This window comes from Phacochoerus africanus, chromosome 7 (genome assembly GCF_016906955.1).
Source record: "Phacochoerus africanus isolate WHEZ1 chromosome 7, ROS_Pafr_v1, whole genome shotgun sequence".
NCBI lineage: Eukaryota > Metazoa > Chordata > Mammalia > Artiodactyla > Suidae > Phacochoerus > Phacochoerus africanus.
Genome location: NC_062550.1, coordinates 18178217 through 18195871, shown reverse-complemented (window position 1 = coordinate 18195871; position 17655 = coordinate 18178217). Strand labels below are relative to the sequence as shown.

General features: G+C 43.4%; 1 protein-coding gene across 1 annotated transcript in view; it reads left to right on the top strand.

Moving 5' to 3' along the window:
* LIMA1 (LIM domain and actin binding 1) overlaps positions 1-17655 on the top strand; it is a 103439-nt gene that overhangs the window by 29498 nt on the left and 56286 nt on the right. The window contains 1 exon segment of the mRNA XM_047786593.1: positions 4683-4824. Within this exon segment, the coding sequence (XP_047642549.1) occupies positions 4706-4824 (119 nt within the window). The 5' untranslated portion in view covers positions 4683-4705.

Here is a 17655-nt window from a genome sequence, read left to right as displayed (position 1 = left end):
TTCCTCTGTTTATTCTCTGTTAATGGCATCAACAACCTTCTGATCATTCAAGTTTATTGATGCCAGCTTTTCTTCCTCTCTCACCCTAGAATAATACCCTAAATATTATTCTGGAGTTCCCGTTGTGGTGAAGTGGGAAGGAATCCGACTAGAATCCATTAGGATACAGGTTCAATCCCCGACTCACTCAGTGTGTCAGGAATCCTGCATTGCCATAAGCTGTGATGTAGGTCGTGGATGTGGCTCATATCTGGCGTTGCTGTGGCTGTGATGTAGGCTGGCAGCTGCAGCTCCAATTTGACCCCTAGCCTGGGAACTTCCATGTGCCAAGGGTACAGCTGTAAAAAGACCAAAAAAAAAAAAAAAGTAAAATTATTCTATGAACTCTAAATACTTTTTTTTTAGTGTGGTTGTAATCTGAGTATTTAGTTCTTTTTAGAATGCGAAGAACCAATAATAACTTATAAACTTAGGGCTCTTTTTTTTCCTTTTTGCCATTTCTTGGGCTGCTACCACAGCATATGGAGGTTCCCAGGCTAGGGGTTGAATCGGAGCTGTAGCCACTGGCCTACACCAGAGCCACAGCAACACAGGATCTGAGCTGCGTCTGCGACCTACACCACAGCTCACAGCAACGCCGGATCCTTAACCCACTGAGCGAGGCCAGGGATCGAACCCTCAACCTCATGGTTCCTAGTCAGATTCGTTAACCACTGCGCCACGACGGGAACTCCCTTCCCACCTTTCCATTCCTATCTAATTTAAAACTTGATTATCCGTCACTTGTATAGCTTAGGATCTTCTTAACTAGTAGTTTAGATTACAGTTTCTTCCTCTCTTATCAAATTACACACTGCTGCAGAATGAGCTTTTAAAACATGGCTCTTATTAAGTTACTTGCTTTTTCAGAAAACTCCCAGTGTTCCACCATTGAGGCTGTGGGTAATCTACCACAGATCTCTTTTTTACCAATGTGGATATGGAGACTCAGGGAATTTTTTTTTCTTTGCCATAAAGGTCACGCCTGTGGTCGGGAGTAACTAGACCTCACTGCTATTCACTCACAGGCTGGTTCTTTCCACTGTTGGAATATGGCCCAAACTTCTTAACATGGTTTTCAAAGCTCTTCCCAGTCTGTCCTCATTCTGTCTTTCCTTGCTTTATCTTCAGCTTCTCTTGCACATGGAGCCTAACTCCACTGAAGTATCTTTTGCTGTTTTAGCTCCCTGGCCGTGTACTGCCATCCCCCTATCTGAGATGCACTTCCCTCCTCCTGCCCTCACATATTGAAATGCTGTGAGTTCTGGAGTTCCCGTCGTGGCGCAGTGGTTAACGAATCTGACTAGGAACCATGAGGTTTCGGGTTCGGTCCCTGCCCTTGCTCAGTGGGTTAACGATCCGGCGTTGCCATGAGCTGTGGTGTAGGTTGCAGTTGGTGTTGTAGCTGTGCCTCTGGCGTGGGCCTGTGGCTACAGCTCCGATTTGATCCCTAGCCTGGGAACCTCCATATGCCGCGGGAACAGCCCAAGAAATAGCAAAAAGACCAAAAAAAAAAAGAAGAAATGCTGTGAGTTCTGTAAGTCCAAAGTCAATCCAGTGATCTTCCCTTCTCTCCCACCAGAAAATCAAGTCCTGTCTTCCTAGACCATGCATTCATTGCCTCTAACCACATTCTGCCTGTGCTATAATTATTTGTGTGTGTTAGCAAGCCCAATGGATTATGGACACTGTTTGGGCCAGGCCCTGTCAGAATAAATAAGGGGGAAAAGACCCTGACATAGAATAAGTAAGCAATAAATGTTAGTTTTTTATATTATCTCTTCTCCTTGTAGGAAGTAGTTACTCAGTAACCTGGTACCAGCGTCTATCAAAAGTCATGTACTGATTCTCACCTTTATCTGTTTCACAGGATGCTAATCTGCCAAGAAATAACAGTATATGTCTCTGAAAACATGTAGTCAGGGTGTGAGGCACCTCATTCCTTGAGTATCAAGTGTGCTGAGCCTAGCTTTATACCAAGATAGATGTTCTGACTTCCCTTGGCTTTCTGGCTGAGGATAATCAAAACCAGGGAATTAGACTTGGAAATTAAAATCCTCATTCTTCGTCACACTCAGGCCCTCAAATAATGCATGCTTTTCCTTTTTTAATGAACAAATATGAGAACATGTTTTTGGTTTGTTTTGTTTTAATCTGGAGTTGATCCCTTTCGAACTGAAAATATTTATACCTCTACTTACATTAGAAGCATAATTGTACCAAATAATGTCTTGAAGTGCTGGTTGATATTTCTTAGATTTGGCTCAAATAGTGATTATTGTTGTTTTGCATAGTTACTTTTAGCTGAATAAACAGCTGTGTCTTTTTCTCAGAGAAAAGGCTGACAATGTTTTGTGGGTCTGTCAGTTACAAACTGGAAAGCATTTACACAAATATGTTATTTGATACATTCAGCTTTATTTCAAAGAATACTTGTAGAATTAAGATTATTTTATCCAGGGAGAAGAGATAATATAAAAAACTAACATTTATTGCTTACTTATTCTATGTCAGGGTCTTTTTCCCCTTATTTATTCTTCATAAAGAATACTGTAAAGTAAATATGATTTTTTTTTTTTAGCTGCCAACAAACATGGCACATGGAAGTTCCCAGGCCAGGGATCGAACCCATGCCATAGTTGCAGCCTGTTCAACAGCTGAGGCAACGCCAGATCCTTAACTCGCTGCACCATATGGGAATTTCTGTTTCTCACCTTTATCTGTTTCACAGGATGCTAATCTGCCAAGTACTGCTAGTACTGTTATCATGGATGAGAAATGTAGGTTTTAGGGAAGGACACACAGCTGTAAGTGATGGGGCCAACACTCCCGATTAGATGCGTGTGTCTCACACCAGAGCTCCTCACCACAAGAGAGTTCTATGTTGCCTTCCAACACAGGGATTTAAACAAACAAATAAAGGAAAACAACAAAAATAGCATTGTTTTCAGACAAGGTGTTAGTGGGGAAAATAAATTCTAATGTGGAAAAGTAGTGTATTTTTGGGGGTTGCTTATCACTTACTTTTTTTTTTTTTTTTGGTCTTTTGTCTTTTTTGGGCCGTACCCGTGGCATATGGAGATTCCCAGGCTAGGGGTCTAATCGGAACTGTAGCCACTGGCCTACACAACAGCCACAGCCATGCCAGATCCGAGCTGCGTCTGCGACCTACACCACAGCTCAAGGCAATGCTGGATCCTTAACCCACTGATCGGGGCCGTGGATCGAACCCACATCCTTATGGATGCTATTTGGTTCGTTAACCACTGATGGGAACTATGCTTATCACTTACTTTGCATCACAGGACTTTTAGTGAGACATGGCAGCCCAGGCTTCTGGGTTAGTAAGCACACTCTATGTTCTACTGTTGTCAAGGCTGTTGGAAGCAGTACCTGATGAAGCGTGCATTCTATCAGATCAGTTCTGCTCTGCAGTTGTCAAGAGAGCTGCAAGTAGTACTTTCATCTATGTTGTTCACTCTTCAAATAAGGAAATTACTGACTCATTTCTAATCTCACCTCTATTGGACAAAGGTAGGAATTCTTTTGATAATTACTGAGGTAAAAACCAAATAATCCAGTTAATGGGTAGGTTCTAGGTGATGTCAAGGTTATGGCCTTATGTATTCTCTGACTTGAAGCCAATACTAATATATTGGTTTTATGTTTGTTTGTTTGTTTGTTTGTTTGTTTTTGCTTTTTAGGGCTGCACTTGTGGTTTATGGAGGTTCCTAGGCCAGGGGTCCAATAGGAGCTATAGCTGCTGGCCTACGCCGCAGCCATAGCAATGCGGGATCCAAGCCATGTCTGCTACCCACACCACAGCTCATGGCAACACTGGATCCTTAACCCACTGATCGAGGCCAGGGATTGAACCCGCAACCTCATGGTTCCTAGTTGGATGTGTTTCTGCTGTGCCTCGATGGGAACTCCCACTAATATATTGTTCTTAAAATGTTCTTAGTACTACTATAATATGCCTTATATTATATATGTATTATCTCCTTAAACCTACATCAAAACCCCTGTGGTTTGTATTATCCTCATTTTTCAGAGAAGAAACTGAAACTGGAAAGACTATGTAATTTGTTCAAGATTACAAAATTATGGTTTCATTTGAAATCTCTTTAACCTTAAGGCTCTTGCTCTTTGTATCATACCATGTTGTATCTGCAGCTCTCTCCCCAATCTCAAGGGGTCCGTGCTACAGAGTGTGGGGAGAGAGGGCAGCCAAAAGAAACTTGGATGTGGGTAGAACCTAATTTGGACCTGCCTCTACAGAGATGCCAGTTGTACTTCCCTTGGGATGTAACTCAGACACTCCAAATGTGACTTTGGAACAGGCTTAAGTTCAGGGAAAGGCCGATCGCTGTTTGCACAGTGGGGTCAGTCATAAAAACATTGGAAACTGAAAGGGGACCTTAGAGATCATCAGATCTAACCTTCTCGTTTTACAGGAAACTACAACCCAAATTCAGTCATCTGACCGAAGTTAACAGTTTTTGAGAGAACCGGTAGAGGAGTATGGTCTGCTGGTCGAGAGCTCTCTTGCTCGCTCACTTACGCCACATCGCTGCCAATCCTTGGATGCTGGGGAATCCTCCTCTGTGTCTAATATTCTGACTTTTTTTTTGATGACATAGGTATTTCAGTACCTGTAGACACGATGGAATCAACTCCGTTTAACAGACAGCAATGGACTTCTCTATCATTGAGGGTTACGGCCAAAGAACTTTCTCTTGTCAACAAGAACAAATCATCAGCTATTGTGGAAATATTCTCCAAGTAAGTGCTGATCCTGGTCCAAAAGGACCATCTGTCTCGAGCAAACATTACCACCTGTCAGGGAGCTCTGTAAAGGAAGTACGTGGTGTAAAATGGCTTTTTTTTTGAGTACCTTCTGGTACTGCATCAAGCAAGACACTGTGGAGAAGGAAGATGATACTCAGAAGACACATTCTCTGTACTTGAATTTTTGTTCCAGTGGGGGGAAAATTTATAAACACAAAAGATAACTATAAAATATGCAATTATTAAGCAAAATGGCAGCAAGTCCAAAATGAATAGGAGTATGGACTAGATACAGAGTAAGAGAGAGAGAGAGTAACTATCATGGGGAAATCTAGTCAGGAAGGCTTTCTGGTTGGATGAAATTTTGAGGCAAGTTTTTAGTTGAAGGGAGTGTTAGGTGCACTCTATACCTGCATTGTCCAATAGGTTAGCCACTACTTATGTGGCTATTTAAATTTAAATTAACTAAAAAACATTAGTAATTCAGTGCATTCGCGGCGCTACCCACATTTCAAGTGTCCAGTGGCTACAGGTAGTTGGTGGCTACCTTATTGGACATCACAGAAACATTTCACCACTGCTGTAAAGTTCTGTTGAACAGTGCAAATCAAACTGTGTAGGCAAACCATGGCCCACTGGCTGCCTATTTTAGTAAATGAGAATTACTGGAACACAGCCATGTCCATTTGTTTATTGCTTTCATGCTACACCAGCCAGAGTTGCAGAGTTGCAACAGAGACCATATGGCCTTCACAGTCAAATATTTACTCTCTGGTTTCTTTAAGAAGAAGTTTGCTGGTGGAGTTCTGGATGTGGAGCAATGGGATTGGCAGCATCTTAGGAGCGCTCACTTACGCCACATCGCTGCCAATCCTTGGATGCTGGGGATCCTCCTTGAATCCAGGTTCAATTCCTGGCCTGGCACAGTGGCTTAAGGATCCGGCATTGTTGCACTTTCGGCTTAGATTGTGAATGCAGCTAGGTTCTGATCCTTGGCCCAGGAATACCACATGCCATGGAGTGGCCAAAAAAGGAAAAAAGAAGAAGAAAAAGTATGTTGACCCCCAGCTCTGGACCATGAGTTCTTTGATGTGAGGGTTCCTTTCCTACTTATTTTATTTCTCTAGCATGTAGCGTGGTGATTGGAACGTTGTAAACATTCCAAATTGTTGAAGGAATGATATAAGTAAATAATATGCCAGAGATAGTAAGTATATTAACATCATTCAAATAGAGATGCCATAGAGCTTAAGACACTACTAGAGAGCTTACTTCTCTCATAGAGTTTGTTAATTGATAGGAATCTATGATACATTTAAGAGAAGATGATGAAGATTTGAAGAAAGTGATTCTGGGAGCTATATTTAGAATACAGCTAAATGTCAGTAGGAAGTTTCTATAATCTACAGTGTCACCTTTTCTTCAATGACAAATCCATCAACCACCTGCTCTGTGAAAGACACTGCCCTTCCAAACTACTGACCTTGGTTATCACTTAAGGTGGAATGAAGGTGGGGTGAGATTGCACAAATAGCCGTTTTACCTTCTATTTTATGCATTTTATGTTGCTGTAATTTTATGTGAAACATATGTTATTTTTACCAAAATCAATAATAGTATTTTAGAAAAGAGGGGTCAAGATCTGGAAAGCTGTTAAGACTTGATTCCTGGAATTCCCAGGTGGCCTAGTTGATTAATGATCTGGCCCTTGTTGCTGCTTTGGCAGAAGTTTGATCAGGAACTTCTGTATGCTGCAGGCACAACCAACCCAATGAACAAACAGACAAATAGTAAATAACTGAAAAAAAAGAAAGACTTAATTCCTGATCTCAGGGAATATAAGAATATAGTTTAGTATGGTTTATATTTAGAGGAAGTCCCCAAACTTCCTTCATCTCAAGAAACACATGAGGAGTTCCCATCGTGGCACAGTGGTTAACGAATCCGACTAGGAACCATGAGGTTGCGGGTTTGGTCCCTGCCCTTGCTCAGTGGGTTAACGATCCGGCGTTGCCGTGAGCTGTGGTGTAGGTTGCAGATGTGGCTCGGATCCTGCGTTGCTGTGGCTCTGGAGTAGGCCAGTGGCTACAGCTCCGATTGGACCCCTAGCCTGGGAATCTCCATATGCCGCGGGAGCAGCCCAAGAAATGGCAAAAAAAAAAAAAAAGAAAAAAAAAGAAACACATGAGGTCCCTGTTACCAATATAGTGTTCCAGTTATGGCTGCATTGAAAACAATAAAAATCTCCAGAATTCAGTGGCGTGGGAGTTCCTATTATGACGCAGTGGAAACGAATCTGACTAATATCCATGAGAATGCAGGTTCGAACCCTCGCCTTGCTCGGTGGGTGGGGTATCCAGCGTTGCTGTGAGCTGTGATGTAGGTCACAGACATGGCTTAGATCCTCAGTCGCTGTGGTGTAGGCCAGTAGCTGTGGCTCCTGATTCGACCCCTAGCCTGGGAATTTCCATGTGCTGCTGGCACAGCCCTAAAAAACAAAACAAAACAAAAAAAGGAATTCAGTGGCTTGAAATAATGACAACATTTATTTTGCTGTGAATCTCCAACTTGGGCAGGGCTTGCCTCTGCTCCGCTCACCGTCCTTGGTGGCTCAGAACTGGAGGCCATAGTCATTTAGAGGCTTACTCTCTCACAAGTCAGGTGGTTGATGCTGGCAGTCATCTGGGATCTCAGCTGTGGCCATGAGCAGAACACCTTCACATGGCTTTTCCATGTGGCTGCTTGGCTTGCTTGGCTGGGTTCCAAGAGCAAGTCCAGAGAGAGAGGGAGGGAAGGAGGGAACAAAGAAGGAAGGGAGTCAGGGCCAGGAGTTGTGTAGCGTTTTAAGACCAACCTCACATGTTACACAGGATCATTTTTGCCATATTCTCTTCATTAGAAGTGAATCACTTAAGGCTGGCTTATATTCAGAGGGAGGGGAATTTGACTCTACCTTTTGGTGGGAATGTCAAAATGTCAAAGATTTGGGGGGACATGTTTTTAAACCATCCTGTATGGCTTCTCAGACTCCTCCCTTAAAAATCCTGATTCGACGTGTCCAGGATGCGGCCCAGAAGTTTGTGTTGTTAACAAGTATCCCAGTGATTTTTACCTTCAGGGAAGGTAGTAGTAGTGAAAGAGATGGACTTAAAAACTCAAAGCCAGAGTTCCTGTTGTGGCGCAGCAGAAACGAATCCAACTAGAAACCATGAGGTTGCAGGTTCGATCCCTGGCCTTGCTCAGTGGGTTGAGGATCCGGCATTTCTGTGAGCTGTGGTGTGGATCACAGACGCGGCTCGGATCTGGCGTTGCTGTGGCTGTGGTGTAGGACGGCAGCTGCAACTCTGATTAGACCCCTAGCCTGGGAACCTCCATATGCTGCGGATGCAGCCCTAAAAAGGACAAAAGACAAACAAAACAAAACAAAACAAAAAAAACCCTCAAAGCCATGAAGTTGAACATAAAGCAGAACAAATAAGTTTTATGATAGGAGGTTCAAGTAAAGGGTTGTGGAAGCTGAACACGAATAAAAGGACTAAGAAAGCAAGCAGTCAGCCATGGAGAAATACAGAAGGGTGAAGGGACTGGTACAGTTCAGTTAGGCCAGATGATGGAAGAACTCAAGTGCCATGCCAAGTTTAGGATTAGATAAACAACAGAAAGAATTGAAGGTTTTTGTGATCAGGCTTGTATTTAAAAAGATGCTTCTGGCAACAATGTAAAAGGTATATTGGGAAGGTGACAGCTTGATAGCATGGAGACAAATTGTGAGGCTCCCTTGAGAACCCAGTGAAAGCTGTTGAGGGTGGGGGGCAGCAGGAGAGGAAAGAAAGGGAAGGATTTGAGACAGTGTTGAGATGTGATTAATGGGACTTGGAAATTTCTCTCCCTTGTTCTGCAGAGAAACTTCTTCACATTCTTACCCTCTTCACCCTCCCTAGCCCAACTTCTCTTTCACTGAACTTGATTTTCCCTTGACATTCATTCTGTCTCTGAGGAGTACCTGCTCTCTTAACACATGCTTTGGAGTTCCCATTGCGGTGCATTGGAAACAAATCTGACCAGCATCCATTAGGATGCAGGTTTGATCCCTGGTCTCGCTCAGTGGGTTAAGGATCCAGTGTTGCCATGAACTGTGGTGTAGATAGTAGATGTGGTTCAGATCCCGAGTTGCAGTGGCTGTGGTATAGGCTGGTGGCTACATTTCCAATTCAACCCCTAGCCTGGGAATCTCCATATGCTACAGGAGTGGCCCTAAAGACCAAAAAAAAAAAAGATTTGTTTAGGAGTTCCTGTCGTGGCACAGTGGTTAACGAATCCAACTAGGAACCATGAGCTTTCAGGTTCGATCCTTGGCCTTGCTAAGTGGGTTAAGGATCCGGTGTTGCTATAAGCTGAGGTGCAGGTTGCAGACACGGCTTGGATCCCGCGTTGCTGTGGCTCTGGCGTAGGCCAGTGGCTACAGCTCTGATTTGACCCCTAGCCTGGGAACCTCCATATGCTGCAGATGCAGCCCTAGAAAAGGCAAAAAGACCAAAAAACAACAACAACAACAAAAAAAAACCCACATGCTTCGCTTCCCTGAAATGTCGTGCGGCCACTCCCCCCACGATATTTTGGGGTTGCCAGGTTGCCACTCCCCTGTTCTCCATTTCTGTTGCCCATCCATTGTTTTTGTTTGTTTGTTTTGCCATGTTCTGAAGTTGTAAACCTGTGGTTTGTGTCTAACGACATTCTACTCGTCATATCCTCCCTGTCTTTGCAGAGGCGTGCCAAGCTCCTTGCCTTTCCTGGGGACTGCTAGCTCCCAACTTTGTATTCTTCTCCATGTTTCTCAGTGGGGGTGCTTTGGACCTTTTGGATTAGGCAGATCTTCCTTGTGTAGGATGTTCCTCACTTGCCTTCCTCCAAAACTTGTAGCACCCCGGTGACATTGTGACAACAGCAAAAATCGGGGATGAAGTATGGAAGGGAGAAAGCCCAACAAGATCCCCACACAATTCCTAATTTCCCTTGGGGCAAGGAGTATCCCCAGTGTGGAATCACTGGCCCATGGCCACTCTGATACTTCATACTCATCATTTCTTTTCTTTCTTTTTTTTTTTTGTCTTTTTGTCTTTTCTAGGGCCTCACCCACGGCATATGGAGGTTCCCAGGCTAGGGGCCGAATGGAAGCTGTAGCCTCCAGCCTATACCACAGCCACAGCAACGCGGGATCCGAGCTGCATCTGTGACCTGCACCACAGCTCACAGCAACACTGGATCCTTAACCCACTGAGCAAGGCCAGGGATAGAACCCACAACCTCATGGTTCCTAGTCGGATTCATTAACCACTACGCCACGACGGGAACTCAGACTCATCATATCTTGATCTTCCCTACTTTTTCTGCCTGGACATTGTCTGCCACCCCTGCATCTAGTCTCAACCTTGTCATCCCCCAGAAGGCATCTCTGAAATGTGCATTTGGAAAACCTGCTCTCTGATGAGCTTCCTGTTCTTCCACTTGTTCCGCTTTCTTATTCTCCCTGACCCTGCTCTTTGGCCAACCCGGGACTCCCTGGCCATGGATGTCAGTCCCTTTCCTGGCTTCACTTCCTTCCCTGCCTAACTCAGTCAGTCACTTCAGTGAAACTCTTACCTCTTCCTCAGTTCCCATCCCACTCCTTTATTCTGTCATTGTTCATTCCAGCCTGTTCTCAGGATAGAGCCTTTGGGTCCAGTAGTAGCATTGATGAAAGGAAGTTGGAAATAGCTGCTCATTTTAGGGGCTTCTCAAGCTTTTTAAGTTTTTTTTTTTTGGCCATGCCTGCAGCATGCAGAAATTCCTGGGCCAGGGATCGAATGCACGCCACAGCAATGACAACGCTTCGTCCTTAATTCCAAGGGCTTCTTAATCTTGTGGAGAGAAAGCACAGAGACCTTAGAGGCCACCTTCTTATAGCATAGTATGGTGACTGTCTTTTCTCCATGAAGATTATAAGGGCAAATGGCAATTATGCAAAACTGTAAATCCAGAATCCATTACTCAGAATCAGTGTGCCAGGTACTCTGTTAGACTCTTGATGGAAATAGATACTATTCTTTTTTTTTTTTTTTTTTTTTGTCTGTTTAGGGCCACATGGAGGTTCCCAGACTAGGGGTCCAATGGGAACTGTCACCACTGGCCTACACCACAGCTCACAGCAATGCCAGATCTGAGCCACGTCTGAGACCTACGCCACAGCTCACAGCAACACTGGATCCTTAATCCACTGAGCAAGGCCAGGGATCAAACCTGCGTCCTCATGGACGCTAGTGAGATTCGTTTTCGCTGAGTCACGATGAGAACTCCAATAAATACTATTCTAATCCTAATAAAAACCACATGAGGGATAGATGTTATCCCTGTTTAGAATTGAGAACACTGAGGGACAGAGAGTAACCTACCCGAGTTAATATTTTGATTTGTTTCTGTCGAGTGTTTTTCTTCTGATGCATATATCCTATTATCAAACTAGTTTAGAAGGATGAATAGAATTTTATTTGGTAAGCTGGGAGGATGCTGGTGACATTGCAGAGGAAGGGTGAGAGATAGGAGATAAGGCATAGAAATGGGACAGGGCCTGATGTGCACTTAAGATGGTGAAAACCAGAGAATCAGCCTGAGTTCTTCTCCAGGTTTTGTACTCTGGAGACATATTGATGATTCTGCTTTGAGGATTCACTCACAGTAGGTTCCCAAGCAGATTGCAAGACTGTTTTCCACAAAGCATATGTATATATATGTATGTTTGGTTTTTTTTTTGTATTTTCTAGGGCCGCACCCTCAGCATATGGAGGTTCTCAGGGTAGGGGTCCAATTGGAGCTATAGCTACCAGCCTTTGCCAGGGCCACAGCAATGCGGGATCTGAACCACGTCTGCGACCTACACCACAGCTCACAGCATCACTGGATCCTTAACCCACTGAGCGAGGCCAGGGATCGAACCTGCAACCTCATGGTTCCTTGTTGGATTTGTTAACCACTGAGCCACAACGGGAACTCCCCACAAAGCATATATTAACTTCTACTTATAACACCTACTGATCTGATTTTCTCTTATTTTGAAACACTCCCTGTTATGGGGTTTGGAATTAGTAAATCCTACACAATCCTAATTAAGAGTATGTAGGGAGTTCCCATTGTGGCTCAGCAGGTTAAGAACCCAACATACTGTCCATGTTCGCATAGATGCGGGTTCGATCCCTGACATTGTTCAGTGGGTTAAGGATCCTGTGTTGCCGCAAGCTGCAGCATAGGTCTCAGATGTGGCTCGGCTACGACATAGGCCTGCAGCTGATTCGATCCCTAGCCTCGAACTTCCATATGCGGCAGGTACAGCTGTAAAAAGAAGAAGAAAACAGAGACTGTAGGAAGCCTTGGGAGATTTGTGGTCAGAAACTAATATAAAAATGGTATTTGGGGAGTTCCCTTTGTGGCTCAGTGGTTAACAAACCCAACTAGGATCCATGAGAATGCATGTTCAATCCCTGGCCTCGATAAGTGGGTTAAAGATCTGGCGTTGCCATGAGCTTTTGGTGCTGGTCACAGATGCGGCTCAGATCCTGCGTTGCTGTGACTGTGGTGTAGGCCGGCAGCTGCAGCTTCGATTGGACCCCTAGCCTGGGAACTTCCATATGCTGCTGGTGCGGCCCTAAAGAGCAAAAATCTAAAAAGTAAAAAATAAAATAAAAATATTTGGAGGAAGCTTAATCTGGCTGCTGTTTATAGGATTAGCTGGGCTTTCTAATTGTTAACAATGTTTTACTTGAATTTGTGTGTAAGAGTGATTTTTCTAGCATCACAGTTTGTGTCTCACAAGTACTTTATAACTCCAGATATTTCTTTTCCTAAGCCTCTATACTATATAAATCATTAAATTTGAGTGAGGAGGGTACTCTTGATAGGTCACTTTGAATGGCTAGCTTTGTCATTCCCTCACCAATGACAGCCCATAGCATAATCCTTTGCTTAATTAAATTTGACTCTTTTGGTAAAATTTGGTTTCTTTGCAGAAGGTTCCTCTGACTCATATATTTTTGGAGTTGAAAGGAATCTAGCCCAGTGGTTTTCAAACTCTCTTAATTGAGTTCTTCAGAGGAACCTCGGGCCAGTTCTGAGAAGACAGAAGATCTAAAGGGCTGAGCCTGTGACCTTCCACCCCTGCGGTCCTGCTTTGATCCCTTTTATATGTTAGGTTCTAAGTTATCATTTGAAAAGAGGAATCTCCAGCATAAAGAACCTCTGATCTGGCTAACCTTTGTTCCATTGCTCTGACAAATAAGGAACTTGCTGTCCAGTAGTTATAACTAAATATCACATGGCAAGATGGTGGCAGAGCTTAATCTCACACACTTAAAACTCTTGCAGCCTCTGTGTCTTCTTCCCTCATGTCACTGCTCCTCCCACTCTTGTTATATCTTTACCCATCCCAGAGGCCCAAGGAAGAAGAGTTTATATTTAGTTTTCTGTGATCATTCTTCCTTGTTAAGGAAAGATGACCCTCAGATCTCCCTGGTCAGTTTCTTTCCTTTTCTGTAACATTTTAGTGGTGAAATTGTTCCAGAAGAAAATACATTGCCTAAAACTTGGGAGTTTCCATTTTCCTTTTTTTGGCTCAGGATTCCCTTTGCTCTATTAGAGGGCATACGAGCAAGAGTCATGGCTCAGGAACTCTGTTTTCTGGCCTTAGAAAAGTTCGAGACACTGTTATTACTCCCCAGATAATTTTAGCATCCTCCATCAGCTGCCTGCCTCACAGCTGAGCATTAATGAGCAGTTGCAAGATTAAATTCTGTATGTGAAGAGGAGACTTGGAGGATGAGAAGATCTGGGAAGGGAAGGAGATTTTAATTATAGAAATCTCATGGCAAATATTTTTTCCCTCAAATTTGGATCTTCGAAAAGATCTCCCCTCCCCCAATCAGTGACGCTCACATTTTGTGTCAGGATAATACTGGTTGCTCTGAGTGTCTCTGAGGAAAGTCTAGGGCCTGAATCCTGATCCAACACTGAATTCAGAAGTGTTGTGCCTCAGTGTCTCTTTTGAGAGTCAAAATGTAAAAGTACCAGGGACGGAACTCAGAAGAAAGCAGTTTTTGGAAGCTTTCTCTCTGTGTGCGTCTACTATTTAGCAAGCACTTTATTACAAATAAAGGGTTGGTGATTTTTTTTAAATGAATTTTATTACATTTATAGTCGTACAATGATCATCAAGAGTGGTAGTATTTGAGTGGGAGTTTCAGAACACGATTCAAGAAAGACATTGGTGTATACATCTGTGCCTTACAGATGCTTCAGGGCTCAAAGAATACGACTAAAGATGAAAATTATTTTGACCTTCTGTAACTCTGTTTCAGTTAAGACAGTAAAGGGAAGGGAACCTCTAAGCTTATTTACCCAACTAACCACAGTGTAAATACCCTGTGCCTTGGAGAACAATTGGCTAAGAATAGGCCAGTCTGCTGATTGGCTCTGGCTTTCCTATATGGATTATTGCTATAATATACTGTCGATGATTACCCAGGGGGTGTGGAAACACAAGTTCAAGGCCAGTCCTAAGTTCCTCTCTAGCTATAATCCACTCTGCTCTGCATTGCCATTTCGAGGGACTCTCAGACAGATACATTAGCACAAGTGGGGAAAAAATATGTATGTAGAAGGACATTCACCACAGCGCGGTACGTGGTGGTGAGTAACTGGAAACAATACAAGTGCTCATTAAAAGGACTGTGGGTTAATAAATTATAATGGGAGAGGGTTGCCAGGGTTACCAAAGGCTTCTGAGTGTTGCTAAATCAAGATGTTTGTTAGGCTTCGTCTTCGATGACCGCTCAGCCCTTCTTCCTTCCCACGTTTCTTCTTTTCTTGGCTTCTCTGGGAGTCCTGGTTTTCCTCCTACTTCTGTCTACTCCCATTCTCTGTTATCACCTCTTCTTTGTCTTCCGACTGCTAATTATCGGAGTCCCCAGGACTGAGTAGGGGCCTTTTCTTGCACTACACGCTCTTCGTGGATGATATCACTTACTTCCACAGCTTTGGCACCATCTGTGGACAGACAGGTTGTAAATTTATGTTAGTAGCGCAGTTCTCGCTTTTGAGGTCTAGACGCATGTATCTCATCACTGCCGCCGCCAAGTGGATGCTAACACTGAACGCTTCATCTTCCGCATCCCTACCTCTGCTCCTCCTTCAGAGTCCTCATTTCAGGGAACGGTACTTCCATTGACTCAGCTGCCAGAAACCAGGTATCACTCTTGACTTCTTTCTCCCCCTTCTCTCATTACCAATGCTGTTGATTCGGCTTCTGAGCCATATCTCAAGTCCATTCACTTTATCTGCAGTGCCACCACCCTGGACCAAGCCGGCATCATCTCTCACTATTGCCACCTCCATTTTCAGGCACCTCCCGTCCATTCTCCACACAGCATCCAGTGCTCTTTTAAAAACATGGCTGGGGGTTCCCATCGTGGCTCAGTGGAAATGACCCTGACTAGTATCCATGAGGACGCAGGTTCGATCCCTGGCCTCGCTCACTGGGTTAAAGATCCAGCATTGCCGTGAGCTGTGGTGTAGGTCGCAGACGTGGCTCCGATCTGGCATTGCTGTGGCTGTGGTGTAGGCTAGCAGCTGCAGTTCCAGTTCGACCCCTCGCCTGGGGACTTCCATATGCTACAGGTATGGCCCTAGAAAGACCAAAAAAAAAAGAAAAAAAAAGAAAAAGAAAGAAAAATGAAATCCTTAGCATGGCCTACAAAGCTCTTGCCTCCCAGCCTCATCTCCTGACTCTCTCTTTCTCAGTGTACTTCACAAAACTGGAGTTCTTTGTGTATCTTATACGCATGAGACACTTTCTTGCCTTGGGGACTTTGTGTGTGCTCTTTTCTGCGCCCGGAATGCTTTTCTTGCTTTGTTTTGCCTGGCTGACTCCTTCTGGTCAAACTTCAGATCTCAGCCTAAAGGTCATTTCCTCAGCAAGGCCTTCTGACACACAGACACGTACGCACACACAGACACAGCACTCCTACTCCCCAGCCCCGCCTTCTCAATTAAGTTCCTTTGTTAGGTTATTTAATAATACTCTGTCCTTTTTCTTATATAAGTGTGTGTATACACGTGCACATATGTGTTTAATATATAAGCTGTAAGCTCTCTGAAAGCAGGAAACTATGTCTCTTTTGGTTATTTCTTTCACTAGTGCTTAGAACATATTTCTTGAATGAAAAGAAGCTGTTCTAAAATGGAGAAAGGGAGATGCAGAGTAGTATATACAATATTACTTGTCTAAAAATGCAATATTATTTTTAAAATGTTGTATATTTAGTAGTTCTCACTGTGGCTCAGCAGGTTAAGAACCCAACTAGTATCCATGAGGATGCCAGTTTGATCCCTGGCTTTGCTCAGTGGGTTAAGGATCTGGTGTTGCTGCAAGCTGCATTGTAGGTCCCAAGTGCTGCTCAGATCCCACATTGCTGTGGCTGTGGCATAGACTGGCAGCTGCAGCTCCAATTCGACCCCTAGCTTGATAACTTCCATATGCCACAGGTGCGACTGTTAAATAAAATAAAATAAAATAAAATAAAACAAAATAGTAAGCTCCAACTGTTTCCTAATGGGATTGGCAGCATCTTGGAAGCTGCTGGGATGTGGGTCTGATCCCTGGCCCAGCACAGTGGGTTAGGAATCTGGCATTGCCGCAGTTACAGCTTAGGTCGAAACTGTGGCTCCAATCTGATCCCTGGCCTGTGAGCTCCATAAGCCACAGGGCAGCCAAAAATGATCAAAAATAAATTAAATAAAATAGGTATTGTATATTTTGGATATCAATCCCTTGTCAGATATATGATTTGCAAATATTTTCTGCCATTCCAGGGTTGCCTTTTCACTGTTGATAGTGTCCTTTAATGCAAAGATTTTGCTGAGCTTCTATCTCTCTTCCTTTCTTCCTTCCTTCCTCCCTCCCTTCCTTCCTTCCTTTTTATGGCTGCACCCATGGTATATGGAAGTTCCCAGGCCAAGGATTGTATCCCAAACTATGCCACAGCTGCAGCAACACTGGATCCCTTAACCCTCTGTGCCAGGCCAGGGAGTGAACCTGTGTCTCCACAGCAACCCAAGCCACTGCATTCAGATTCTTAACCTACTGCAGCACAGTGGGAACTCAAGTTTTTTCTTTTATTGCCTGTGCTTTTGGTGTCATTCCAAGAATTCTTTGCCAAATTCAATATCATGAGGCTTTGCCCTTGTTTTTTTCTAAGAATTTTATAGCTTTAACTTTTATACTTCAGTCTTAATCTATTTTGACTTAATTTTTGTATGAGACCAACTTCATTTTTTTTTCTTACGTGTGGAAATCTACCTTTCCCAGCATCATTTATTGAAAAAACTTTTTTCCACAATAGATTTTCTTGGTATCTTGTTAAAATCCTTTGACCATATATGTGAGGGTTTATTTCTGGGGTCTCTATTCCATTCCATTGATCTGTATGTCTGCCTTTATGCTAATACTACATTGTCTTTTGTTTGTTTGTATTTTGGCCACACCCCATGACATGCAGAAATTCCTGGGCAAACCTGAGCCACAGCAGTGACAACAATGGATCCTTAACCACTAGTCTATCAGGGAACTCCTACATTGTCTTTTAAAAATCTTTTGGTAATATATACATAACATATAATATACCCTTTTAACCATTTTAAGTATACATTTCAGTAGCATTAAGTACATTTGAATTGTTGTGGAACAGTCACCACCATGACTTTGTTCTTTATATAGCCGTGTAGTATTTCATTGAATGAACACAT